The 13,628-nt window shown below is 39.0% G+C and overlaps 1 protein-coding gene across 1 annotated transcript; it reads right to left on the reverse strand.

Annotated features, from left to right (window-relative positions):
- Positions 1–227: 227 nt before the first annotated feature.
- On the reverse strand, positions 228–12,582 carry prkacbb (protein kinase, cAMP-dependent, catalytic, beta b). The gene is given in 11 exon segments (XM_031737759.2): positions 228–1,520; positions 1,523–1,628; positions 4,756–4,920; positions 5,059–5,181; positions 6,806–6,901; positions 6,991–7,117; positions 7,232–7,314; positions 7,412–7,510; positions 7,794–7,922; positions 8,001–8,062; positions 12,096–12,582. Coding segments are annotated over 11 exon segments (1,182 nt in total). The 5' UTR covers positions 12,142–12,582; the 3' UTR covers positions 228–1,374.
- Between the last annotated feature and the right edge of the window lie 1,046 nt (positions 12,583–13,628).

The raw sequence follows: 13,628 nt of genomic DNA on the forward strand, positions 1-13,628 counted from the left end.
CTTCTAAAAAGCTAACATGTATTCACCTGTATTCAAGTTATGTGTAATTAAGCTGTTCATACCAAGATGCCAAATCAGGAATCCATAGTGCTCACTGTGATACAAACTTGCTTAAAACGTCTAAAATAAAATATCTTCTCTTGAGGCCTCTGGACTTTTGATACTACCCAGATCACACAGTAGGATCCGCAAACCACGATGGAAGAAAGGGTGCAAGAAAATTCCAACACTTTTAAAAATAAAATTTATTAGCATCTCTAATGTGTATAAATAAAAACATATATGAAACAATGCATATACGTATGATGTAATGAGCTTAACAATAACAGGGTTACATGTGATACAAAGGAGCAGTCTTCATTTTAGCCAGTGTATTGTGAGGAAAACTGAAATCAAGCTTTCAAATATGCATACCTATAAGTTGCAAATCTACATTCTTTGACAAGAATGAAATAAAGAAATCTCTTTGGGGCGATAACAGGGAGAATATGGTAAATATCCTTTCTTTTATGCATTCCTGTTCAAAGATTTTAAAACATCTTTCATTGAGTACATTATACTTTTTTTTTTTTAAAGATTCACTAAATGTTGAGGCGCGGAGCTGCAACACTATTCACACTGACCCTCTCAGCTTTACATAAAAGTTAAAACCCTAAAAGGATTTCTCTTTACTCCCTTTTACCAAGGTCACGTTGTTCCACAGACATGTAATGAGGGTCTTTATAAGCAGGCCCGATGGGGACAATATGACTATAATGTTTGACACAGCGACAAAATATTGTAACATATCAAACTTTACATGTAACTAGCGGACCCAAACAGATCAAACAAACAAGTGGATTTTACATTTTTACTAATGTAACAAGGTTTGTCCTTTTCTGCATGGCTTGCTGTGCCTGGGTCACGATACAAAGGAGACAGTGAACATGGGGGTGAGGGGGGCTCATCTAAGGATTTGGCTCTCTAAGGCTTAAAGCAAAGAATGGAAAGGACCTCTCTTCTTGTGTCACCTAGCGTTTTCCCATTTGGTCATCCTTTAAACAGTCAAAGTTGTCAAATGTCTGGACAGATTTGCACCTAAGACAAAATCTAAATGTGATGCACACTCTTAATTTACATTGCTGACAACTGGAGGGGAATCCCTACAACCCACAATGTGTGTATCATTATTGGCCACTGTCAGTTTTTCCTCATAAATTGAAAAATATCACATTTTTATAGGGGATAACAACATCCAAGACTAACTGCTTCAAAGTAAAAAAAAAAAATGGATAAGTACAAAAACAAAAAGAAAGAGAAAAGTGATGTGTCTGCTTTAATATGCAGGTGTACGTGACGGTGACAGGTTATCGGCACCCAAGGATCATGGCGACCTCATTCAGCCTTGTGGAATGAAGGGACTATGTAGTAGATCTGAAAAAGATGGTCTCTGCTCCATCCCAAGTCTTCAGAAGAGTGCAAAGATCCCCTTATTTTCCCTGATATATCCATGTTCTCACGTCCTAAAACTCTGCAAACTCCTTCGCGCATTTTTCCGTTAAAGAAACGCGGATTTCCTCCTCCTCGTAGTCGTCGAAGTTGCTGGTGTCCCCCGGGCCTCTACACTTTGGTATGAATGGAGCTTCAACCTGCAGAAGAACAGAAAGACTTGTTTTACTGGGTGGGATTATATTATATTTATGCCTACACTGGCTTGTCAGTAGAGCAGGCAAGACTGTATTGTATTACAGTGAATGTAGACAGCATTTGTTGTCCTGGCAAACCCCAAATGCTGTCAACTTAAACGATGTGCTTGTCAGATAGCTGGTGAAGCCTCTTCCTCTACAATGGAGGCAGTTTTTAATAACTTAACAAAAACTGGCAACTCTGCAGTTTGTGTAACAATTCACCAGGTGTGCAGATACGAGAGCACACACATCTAAATTTCCCTCTCAAGTCTGCTTTTCATTCCTAAAACTACTTTATTCACATCCTGAGTAGAACAAAGCACAAAAGCATGAATCCTTTGATTAGACATCTTAATCCCATCTTAAAAATCATCCTCAAAGCATCTGATCTGAAGAGATGCTTCAGATATAGATATAGACACTTGTGCCTTCATAAATAATCAGACATACCCTTTACAAACCAGCTGATGCATAACAAAGAGTTAAACCTTTAAAGCCCTAACCATGAAATCATTCAGATAATTTGTTCATCAAATCTTCTGACAATTTTTGAAATTTATCGTTTAAAAATGTATTGTCCAATTTATTTAGGTTTTATGGGAGGAAAAACAAAACAGCAGAATCACAATGATGATGAAAAACTGTATGTATCAAATATGTTACAGGTTAATGGGTACCTCTGGTATCGCTTGTACTTTCATCTTTGTCCCCTCTAATTTAACAGGATTTTGTATAGTTACATTTTAACTAGGGCTGCACAATGACTCAAATTTTAATCTCAATCATTTGAGAGTTTGGCTTCCCATAACTGTTCAGCATCACATTTCCTGAAAGCACTTGACTGGGGTGATATACTCCAGATAACAGACCATCGAAACAAAATTTAAATGTCTGGCGCAGCACGACGTGGAGCTTGTCCCTAGAAGCGGATCATCATTCATAGTTTGGAAATACTTTGGATGTAGGGCAAGCAACGTCAGCCAAGTCATATTGTGTCTGTGCTGCAAAGCAGCACAAGTACCTTATTGAAAACACATCACAAACTGCAGGATAATTAATGCATGAAGGCTAAGGAAAAACAACGCAATGGCTGCTAGCAAGAATTTTCCAACATCAACTCAGACGTTTGTAAAAATAAGCCTGGGTATGCATATACGTCTGGCTCACAAAGACACGCTGAAATCACAAAAGTAGCCACATTAATTTAACCAAAGATATGTGAGTTAAAAAAAAAAACAGGGTAAGTAATGCAGGCTTCTGGAAAATGATCAACATACGGGGACAAAAGAGCCGTTATCCCCAGCGCAATTATTTTTCCAAAGTGGCAATACCTGCCCTGTATGCAAAACGTTGCAGGGGAAATGGCAAATGATCTCAGAGTTGTCGGGCACTTGGTACTCCAAGCTTCATTCATATCCCTGGTACTGGAGTGAAAAACTTCACATTTTGCTTCTAGGAGACGGACTTAGGTCACTGAAATATTTGTCTGCAAAGATGTTTTAATTAACAGGAATTTTACAAAAGCTAAAAGTGGGTGCCGTGCCTCGCTGACTCAACTATGCGTAAAGTTCTACTTTAATTTTTATTAATATTTATTTTTCTTCTAAATGATGCGCTGAATTTAAGTCATTCAGTGTTTATGTTTTATTTATTTTTTTGTTTGTTTGCATCCGGCTTGTGGACAACAGTCAAATTAGCCATCTGGCAAACACTGTAAATTGACCTCTTCGGACAAAGCGTTATCTTTGATAAAATTAATATAATCATTTATATAATCTATATTTAACTTTCTTTTAACTCGCTCTTTGTACTGTGTTTGTACATTAATTTTACCCATTATTTAACATGAGTCATATGATTGCAGCTTATTCAAATACATAATGCACATAACTGAGACTAAAGACAAACTGTGATTGGACGATTTTCTCAAACAGCAGAGTTGCATCTGTAATGCTTTAATACATCACTTACTGAACACTACTTTCAATGATGCACTCAGTACAACACAACGTGTATATCTTAAAGACAAAAACTGTGGCATTTTTTCAGAGTTGCCAGTTCAACTCCCTCTGCTCTGGATTTACTACATGTCAGAGAATAACCTTACACGCAGAAGCATGTGACATTAGCCAGGATCCAGAAACAAATGCTATACAATTAATCTGATCATTTGGTCATAGTCAGATGTCTACTTTTTTCCATAATTATTAAATCATGAAAACACATATTAAAACAAAATGATCAAAGAGAAGAAACGACCTCTGCAAAAATAACAAAATATGCTTATACGAGCTGGACTAGAATATTCAAAAGGATATTTGTTCACTGGGACTGAGACATTGTCTTCATAAAATCTCAGCATGGGCGCTCGCCAACTTACAGTGAGACTACACAGTGACTGGCCCAAGATATTACATTCTAACACTGTCATACAGCAATATACTAAAGGCAAAGCAACTGAATTTCTGTCCACAAAGAAAAGGCTCCAACTTCACTGTAAATACAAAACAGCTTCTCTTCCTTTTTGTAGCTCTTTATCTTGCTTTCATGTCACAAAACCCCAGGAAGCAGCTCTGCTCATGAGGAACTGCTCTGGAGTTTTACTGGACTAACTTAAACAGAGAACGCTGCTTATTTTCATCTTATAACAAATCACAGGTAGAAGAGTGCAAAAATAAAGTAAAAAAACAAAAACATAATGCTTGCATACTAAGCTAAACTAAAGGAAGTCAATAAGATTTAAGCCCAAGCTAAATAACTAATTAGATTTATCCAAACAGTCCATTACCACTGTCACGCCTGCAAACTGGCATGTGGCACCATCTGCAGTGAAGCTGGGTGATTTCCAAGTGAAAAAACCCCACACCTTTTTACTGGCCAGTTAAAAAAATGAAATAAATATATTAAGTAAATACTGTGCATGCAACAGCTAAGTAACGACAATCAGAAAGGACCGTGTAGTAAAACTGATTGAAGAGTATTTAGAAACTTTCTAGAAAATAAATATATATGTGTGTAAATCAATATATAATTAACTCTACGAGCCAATTCTGTATGGTGTCACTTTAATGTGTGTTTGGTATCTTGCCTTTCTCTCATAGATTGCGATCCAGTCTGTTGTGGCGAACCATTTGTGTCCCTTGATGTCATTGACTCCATTCTTCAAGTTGCCGTAGCGTTTGGTCAGATCCACCTGCAGCAGGTTTCTCAACAGGTCCTTTAAATCGGAGCTGAAGTGGGACGGGAACCGAACCTGAAAAGACCGCAAGTGTTAGGATTTCATTTCTAGTAGTTAAAGCAGTCGTGCACATTTAATTTAACTTAGCTATCATGCATGGCTGTTGCTCCTCATGCCATCATGTTGGCATTTCCAAAAGAAGCAGCTTCTTACCTTTCCAGACACAATCTTCTCATAGATCTGAATAGGCTGATCTGCAAAGAAAGGAGGGTAGCCAGCTGCCATTTCATAGATGAGGACTCCAAGGGCCCACCAATCCACAGCTTTGTTATAGCCCTAAAACGAACATAACACATGTTAATATAACAGAAAACACACAAGAAGAAAAATACTTATAGTATATAATTGGAGAAAAAGTAGGCTGTTTTTAAGACATTTAAGACTTTCTCATTATAATTTATCACTTGAGAAAACTTCCAAATGGCTCCCGCAGCTCCACTTGGATAATAACACCGAGGAGCTTTGGTTAGTTGCATTGTAAGAATCTGTATTTCACCACTAATTTTACTCTGACCTGCAGTTAGAAAACTGGAACTTTGTATATAGAAATAAGACATTTGTATAGCAAGCACAGACAATTCTTTTCCCTCTCTAGATAAATTCCTGCTACAGTCCTTTTCTTTTAATGATGATTTTTATTTTTTGTCATAGAAACTTTTGTAAAATATGACTCATCTACAGACCAGTGTTTAGGCTTTACAAGCATCCATTAGCAGAAATGAAACGGTACTCATAAACGTGCTCAGTCAAAACTGTTCATTAACGCAAATGTTTAATCACCCAATCATACTGCACATCTCAATTCATTTATGCACGGTCAGGACAACCTACTGAAGTTCAAACTGAGCATCAGAATGGGAAAGAAGGGCGTTTTAAGTGACTTAGACCGTAATATAGTTGTTGGTGCCAGGCAGGCTGGTCTGAGGATTTGAGAAACTGATCTACTGGGATTATCCCACACAACCAACTCTAGCGTTTACAGAGAATGGTTTGACAAAGGGAAACTATGCAGAAAGCAGCAGTTCTCTGTGTAAAAATGTCTTGTTGATGCCAAAGGCCAGAAGGGAATGAGAAATCAACAGCAACTGCATTCAAAACTCACTGAACCTTGAAGCAGATTGGCTATAACAGCAGAAGAGGACACCTGGTGCCACTCCTGTCAGCTAAGAACAAGAAACTGAGGCTATAAATCACACCGGTTCACCAAAACTGAATAATAGCAGATGGAAAAATGTTGCCTGGTCTGATGAGTCTCGATTTCTGCTCCAAAATTTGGTCAGGTTTTAGTGAAAACAACATGAAAGCATGGATTCATCCAGCCTTGTATCAGGCTGCTGGTGGTAGCGTAATGACGTGGGGAATATTTCCTTGGCACACTTTGAGCCTCTGAGTACCAATTGAGCATCGTTTAAACATCACAGAGTATTGTTGCTGACCATGTCCATCCCTTTATGAGAACAGAATCTATATAAAGTGAAGAATTCAGTCAGTTCTGAAGCCAAATGGAGATCTGTACCTAAAGTTGCCCAGGAGTTTTTATTACTGTATCACCTGTAACTAAAAGCTTTGTGTTGTTAGAATGTGCCCTTCTTATCTACACAGGCAGTAGGGTCCACTTCCACTGAGGCGCAGCGGGCACTTAAAGCTCACCTACATGTCTAGAAAGGAACCGGTGATGAAGTTGGTCGCAGTCCTACAGAAAAGCCTTTTAAAAGATAAGCTGTAAACCTTTTCTTCCTATGTAGTCACACAACAGCAGCTTGATGTTATTTTGCTTCAACATTTCTGTGTGGCATCACTGATTTTCAATATTAATCAAATACTGACTAAAGTAAGAAAAAAGCTTTGACGCCGTGCAGAAAAGTAATGAAAAAGTAAAGTTACAAAATGACGTCCATACTTTGCTGAGTATGATTTCCGGAGCCAGGTACTCCGGTGTCCCACACAACGTCCATGTCCTGCCTTTTACCCGCTTAGCAAATCCAAAATCTGTCACCTGGAAGTCAGTAGCACATTGTTTATTCAGCGAGTGTGGACACACAGAAAACACAGCAGAATGGTGTATTGATCTGTGTTCTAGCTCACCTGAATGTAGCCGTGGTGGTCAATGAGAAGATTCTCAGGTTTCAGATCTCTGTATATGAGATCTAGTGAATGGAGGTATTCAAATGTCAGCACTATCTGGGCGGCATAAAACCGCGCATGTGGTTCACTGGAAGGGAAGCAGAGATAATTCTGTTTAGAGTCGTAAACAAACACGCGCGACTACTATCAGAAAATCTATATGACGAATCAAAACCGCAGGAGACTGCAGAAGAAAACTAACCTGAACCGTCCAATTCGTCTTAGGTGTGAGAACATCTCACCACCAGGAACATACTCCATTACCATGTACAAATTGGAGTTGTCCTAAAACAAGAGGGGAGCGGCCAAAAAACACACTTTAATTTTACTGAGACTCAAATAAAGGAATTTTAATTACATAATGCCAAAAATCATACTGTACCTTAAATGCGTACTCAAGTTTGACGAGAAAGGGGAAGCTCACTGCCTGTAATATCCTCTTCTCATTTAATGTGTGTTCTATTTGCTTGAGTTTCACCACCTGACAGATAAAGAGATAAGATGACCTTGCCGGGCAAATCTCACAAACATTAGCAACAGACGCGGCTGAACACTGAAAGCAAAGGCAGCTTTTAGTTATAATTTATTTTACTTGTGTCCCCCAGTAACCCTTTTAATACAACAAGAACGGGTTATAATGTCATTTTTTTAAGAAGATTAGCAGCCATTTGTTGGATGTGTTTAGCGCCACCTCACTTTTATCGTCACTGCGTGGTTACCGCTCATGTCATCACTACTGTCTGTTTGACAGTGTTGCCACTGACCTTCTGCTTGTCCAGTATTTTCATGGCAAAGTATTGCTCTGTTCCTTTGTGCTTCACCAGCATGACTCTACCGAACGAGCCGGTACCCAGCGTCTTTAATCTGTCAAAGTCATCTAGGCACGTCGTGCTCTGTTGAAACAACATTGTGTTAGCCTGCTTCGTGTGCCAAGTCTTTAAATAGCAAGTTCAACTTTTCGAGATTCTGACCTGTGGTGGGCATTCCCATTTCCGTAAGAAATCTTCTTTGGCTTTGGCTAGAAACTCTTTAACTAAAAGATAAAGAGCACAGACAGGCGGTCAGAACACACTTCTTTATGCCAAAAGAGCTTGGCTTATGAGTACAAAAGTTATATTTGGCAAAAAGAACAAAGGGCATTGTTATAGAAGGGAAAGGAACAAATGAGGAGAACAATACGGGCAATCAACTCTCATCTGGATATGAATTAAAACGGTATATTAAAAGTATCACATACTTTAGTTTAAAGAGGGGAAAAAATACAAACACAAGACAGCAACATCCACAACAAGCAGACTAATGATGCATTCCAAGACACTCAGTTCTCTGTTATTTTGTAGCCTTACTAAAAACGGTAAGAGGACCACAGCACTCAGAAATGAGAGGGAAAAGTTTCTCTGAGCATCTTGTGCATCACTTACAAGGAGTTTGTGGGAAGGCTACCAAACACAGCATAAAATGGTAAGCATAGACAAACCAATGTATGGGACACACAGCAGACAGGAGATATCCAGATTGAGAGAATGCAGATAACAAAAAACACTGAATTATTTTCAAAGCAGGACAAAGTAAAAAGCAAGCACATCTAGCAAGTTTTCACAATAAGACCAATTCTGTTCTGCCATTCTGGTCATCTTTGGAGGACTTTAGCATACCAAAGGTCTCTATTGATCACCAAGGTTTTGCAGGAACAATCACCCACACGGATGACGTGATAGAGAAGAGAAGACAGAGAGAAATATAGAGTTCATGTACATAAAAACAAGTATAACACGTCAACAAACATGAAGCATGTGTAGTGAATAGAAGCAACAGGAATGAAAACAGAGTCGAGAGTCACGTGAGGAATCGAAGAAGAGACTGACGGCCTACTATGGTGTTTTAAAAAAGGTGTATCAAAAATTCAGCCATGCATGCTAGATCAGCCTGAAAAGATAATCCTCTGTAGCAAAGATAAAAACATTACAAATCTAATCTGAACTACAAATGTTTTTTATTTAAAGCATCTTTCTTTTTTCACCCCCACTGAAAAACGAACAGCTATGGTACAGTAATAAGTGGCTACCTCAATGTTGGAACTGAAGGTTTTTAGCAATAACTTTTTGTTGATAAACTCTATGGACACTAAGACATTTGGATTTTTTTGTCTTTAACATGAGTATAGTGATTTTATCAAATGAGGTTCTGGTTTCTAAGAATCAGACGTGCTATCTGAGTCACTTCCAGCACCCTTTCAAAACAACAGCAGTCGGTCTCCTTAGTTCCCAAACTCTTCCAGTGGGCTGTAAAAACAAAGAGGTGATACAATACAGCAGTAAACATCCTCCTTCACAAACTTTTTAAAGCGTGCTGTTGGTATCAAGTTAAACACAAGCATTTTTTATGAGGGAAAATAATACAGTTTTTCAGTTTCCATTGGATATATTGACTGGCAAGTCATAGCATACAGATTTTATTTGGATTTAACAGTGCCTGTATATCATCCATTATACATTTTCACAGCAGATGCTGTTGCAGATGCCACATCACTCACCCTGCTGAACCACTGTGCAATATTGTTGTAGCACTGAGTGATTATTGTTATTGTTTTGTGTTTTTTGTTACCATTTATATGCATTTTTATACTTTTAACTAAAACATCTGTGGAGCTGCAAAACCAAATTTCGTTTCACTGCATATTCTAGTGCTGCCAACTTGTATCATCTATTCTCTTAATTACTTTTCTTAGCTCTAGTATGACCTTTTATAAACTTTAATCTGTTAAAAATAAGAAAATAATGCCCCAAACTGCAGAGGTCAAAGTTAAAGAAATGACACATTTTTACCCTTGCTTAAATAACCCATCACAAACTAAGCATAAATTCCAATTCCAAGGTCTGCAAATACATAAGAAAAAAATATCCAGCTTGTTGGAGAAATAAATGAAGCATCTAAAAATTATACCAAAAACTTGAGGAATACACTGTCTCAACTCTAATTCAGTGCGGGGGGTTAAAAAAAAACAAACTGTGAGGTTTAGGCCTGTTCAGTTTAAATCTTCAATACTCTTTGCAATGCTGCGTATCTATAGAGTAAAGTTAGCACAGTTGACAAGCCCTTTCTGAGATCAATGCCAAACTCCACACAAGCATGACATGGTTGAGTTATGTTGGCTTATCCAGTTACACTACAGTACACGCGCACTGTGAAATAAAACAGGTGTCATGATGGCAAGTGTTTAATCTCTCCGTCCAAGTGTGACCATGTCGGTGCTCTTCCAACCGGTCCAGCTCGTTGCATCAATGTACAGTAAACACAGGTAACGTGCAGCTCTGTGGGTAACCAGGTCGTCTTATCAGGGCGGCTACACTCCAGACAAATCTGCCCCTCGGAGCACAGTGTCAGCTTAAATGGGTTTAACAGTTAGCTATGGCCCAGGATCTAGGGATCATAGTTGCATTCAGCGGAAATGCTTGGCAGTATAGATAATATAGCTGATCTGATCATCTCCGTCTGCCTGAGTACGTCTGCTTGGCACTGTGCACCGGGCCTGTCTGGTGTCTCTCTACAGGTCAATAAATCTCAGAGGAACGTAATCACTGCATCATAAAGTGGCATTACCTTAAACAAACTCAGTGTACAACTCAACACAGATGGTTCTCGGTTTTGTGTTGTTTTTTTTAAGAGTAAGAAAATGCACTGGGCGTGTTTTTGTTTGTAGCCAGATACAGGAGGATTTTTTTTATTAATTAAGAGCAAGGGGATGCTCAGTGATGACCAGCTGCACATATAAAAGCATATGAGCACAAAGTAACACTGGCCTAGTCCGAGCTACGTCAAACCTTTCAAAGCTTGTAATACCCCTTATCCTCTGACGAAGGTCTGATGACAAGCTGCTCCAGTCAATGACACTGAGTGTGAGAAGTGAGCCCTTATGGACCTTTACCACAGTAAGATTAGCAATGGGACTCTAAACAAATGAGTGACATGATTAAAGTGTGCTTTCTGGGGAGCGTGCGGTCCTAATGCTGGGAAGACGGTAGCAGGTCCAGGCTTTATGAATGGAAAGAGGGCATTTGTCATTTCTTCACCATATTTGGTCATGCTGCTGTTTATGCAGCCCAGAATAAAATGTGGCAGTGAAGAGCCCGGGGCAGGAACAATCCTACGCTGCCTTCAGATAAAATTTACTGTCTATTTATTTAACAATTACCCAAGAGCCTGCGGTTTATTGCCACAGATTTAAGACCATCTGTGAAAACTTTCTGTCTTCATACAACTAGCTGCTGTTGTTATTGTTGAGAAGAAGCCTGCAGTCAAATATGCAGCAAGAGCCACAGCATTATAAAGCTCGAGATGACACAACAAAAGAGGTGGCGAGGTGATGCTAAGGCTTAGGATTTTTACTCATTTAAGCAGGGATTTTGACATGAGACAAATACAAGTCACTGATGAGTGTGTGAGTGTGTGAAGGCCCTGGAAAGCTACAACCATCAAGAGGCAATGAAATGACAGGGGCCTTCTGAGGGATAATCCCCCCCACCACTACCACCACCACCACTTAAAGCTAAAGTTAGCAGGCTAGCTGCTCTTCCAGGCTTTCTTGTGCTCCAGTTTGCATGCAAACCGCCTTTTTAACATTTGAAATGACCATAGAGATCCATTAATAGACACGCACTGCTTTCCTGGCTACTTAACAGGCTTTAATAGTCTGTTTACACTGCCAGGGCTCCCCTTCCCCACCCCCCTGAATGCCAAAAACCACAACAATCCTGGGGTCTTCTTGGAGCTATAGCTACCTTCAATAGCCCCACTATTTTAAAAACTACATATATATTTGCAGAACCACAAAAACAATCCTTCATGCTCATTTTTCTAGCTAAACGGAGAGTGCTTTCAGCGTCGGTGCAATGTGGGAATGTGCGGGGGGCGATGACGGACGGACGGCCCTCCCTTGCTTTACTCTGGCTGGTAGTTTAAACAGTTTTTAGTTATAACAGGCTAGCTGACTGCTTCATGGCATCTTGTTGAGATGACTAAACGCAACACAATAACACTGCTGAGTTCAAACGACAGCTCGCACTCACCGCTCTCTAGCTCGTTGCCCTTCTTGGCGGTGGCAGCGTTCCCCATGGTGTGGAAGACACGGCGGTCGCTCCGACTGAGAAGAGATGGCGGCGGCTAGCTAACCTTCCAGCTTATGTTTTCGAGGTCTTCAAAAGAGGCTAGCCCGAAATCGATGCGAGTGTTTACTCGGTTTAAAACGCGAGGAAAGCAAAGTCCAGTAGCCGCCCCCCCTTTCCTTCCAGCTGCCCCCTCGCTCTCCCTCTGTCTCTCCCGCTCCTTCTTCCCTGCGAAAGATGTTCCGCTCCCGCTAGTTCACTGATGTCTGCGCGGCTGTCATGAAGCTAGCGGTCACTCCTGTTTCTGACTAAGCTGCTCCCGAGAACCGTCACCAGCACTCAGCTGCGTTCACGGAGCGCTCAGGGGCTTGGATTGGCCACAGATGGCTCTGAGCAGATGCCAAACCAGGCATGCTTCCGCGTTTTTGGAGCATCGCGGCGATTGTATTTCGCAGATGTGGGATACCGTTAGAGTGCTCTTTGTCTGACTTTAGAAGAATGAGTCTTTATTTCATTTGTGCGGTCAGAGCCTAACTTTTAGTGTTCCCTTACACCATGTCAGCTGCACATCTGCTTTGACAAGTTCATTGCACAGCTTCAAATGTTTATTTCTATGCCTGTGATTTATACATGACGAGTACGCGATTCGATAGACAGATATAGTATCACAAATATAGTAGTAATAAATCACATATTAGTATTATTATTATATTTAACTGAAAAAGAAAGGGAAAATTATGTTAAAACCATGTTGTTTTGCTATCAAAATAACCAAGGTTTTTATAGTTAACTGAAAGTAGACAAAAAACTAAAACAAGATTGGTTTTTATTTAACCGAAAAAAATAATAAAAACTAGAAATGTAAAAAAAAAAGTGTAAAGTAAATTTCAAAAAAGTAAGTTAAGAAAAAAAAGAAGTGAAACGATTTTGTGAACTTGGAAAACAAAACAAAAAAATATATAGATGAAATATCCTGAATTTTGGTATTTGTTCAGTCTACGGCCTTTGTCTATAGACTGAAAGTCAACTGCTTTTAAAAAGTTCTGTTTGTGATTTTTCTTAATCTTGCCTCTGGCATTTGTCATACATAAAATAAAAAAAATTAAAAATAATATAAAATACTCTGAAAACAGATAAGATAAACTCAAATATGCAGAACATTTCGTTTACATTTTTACAGATTTGGTTGTATTTGTTTACTAGTCAAGTACATAGAGGACTGTGTGTAATCTACTTTAAACTTTATATTTCTATCTATCTGTAAAACATTTCAGACTAGGCTAGATTTCAATTTCTTAGAGTAAAGTATGTTTTTCTATCGAACTAAGATTTGGACAAATTACAGGTACAGAAAGGAATTTAAAAGCAATTTAAAAACATAAATTTAGACACCCCAAGCTGTCTTCATAAATTTTTGTATTATAAAATCTAGTTTAAACCTTCCTCAAAATACCCATATTAGGACATGATATTTATTTTATAAATACAATAATAATA

Source organism: Oreochromis aureus, linkage group 18, assembly GCF_013358895.1.
Source record: "Oreochromis aureus strain Israel breed Guangdong linkage group 18, ZZ_aureus, whole genome shotgun sequence".
In the NCBI taxonomy this organism is placed as follows: domain Eukaryota; kingdom Metazoa; phylum Chordata; class Actinopteri; order Cichliformes; family Cichlidae; genus Oreochromis; species Oreochromis aureus.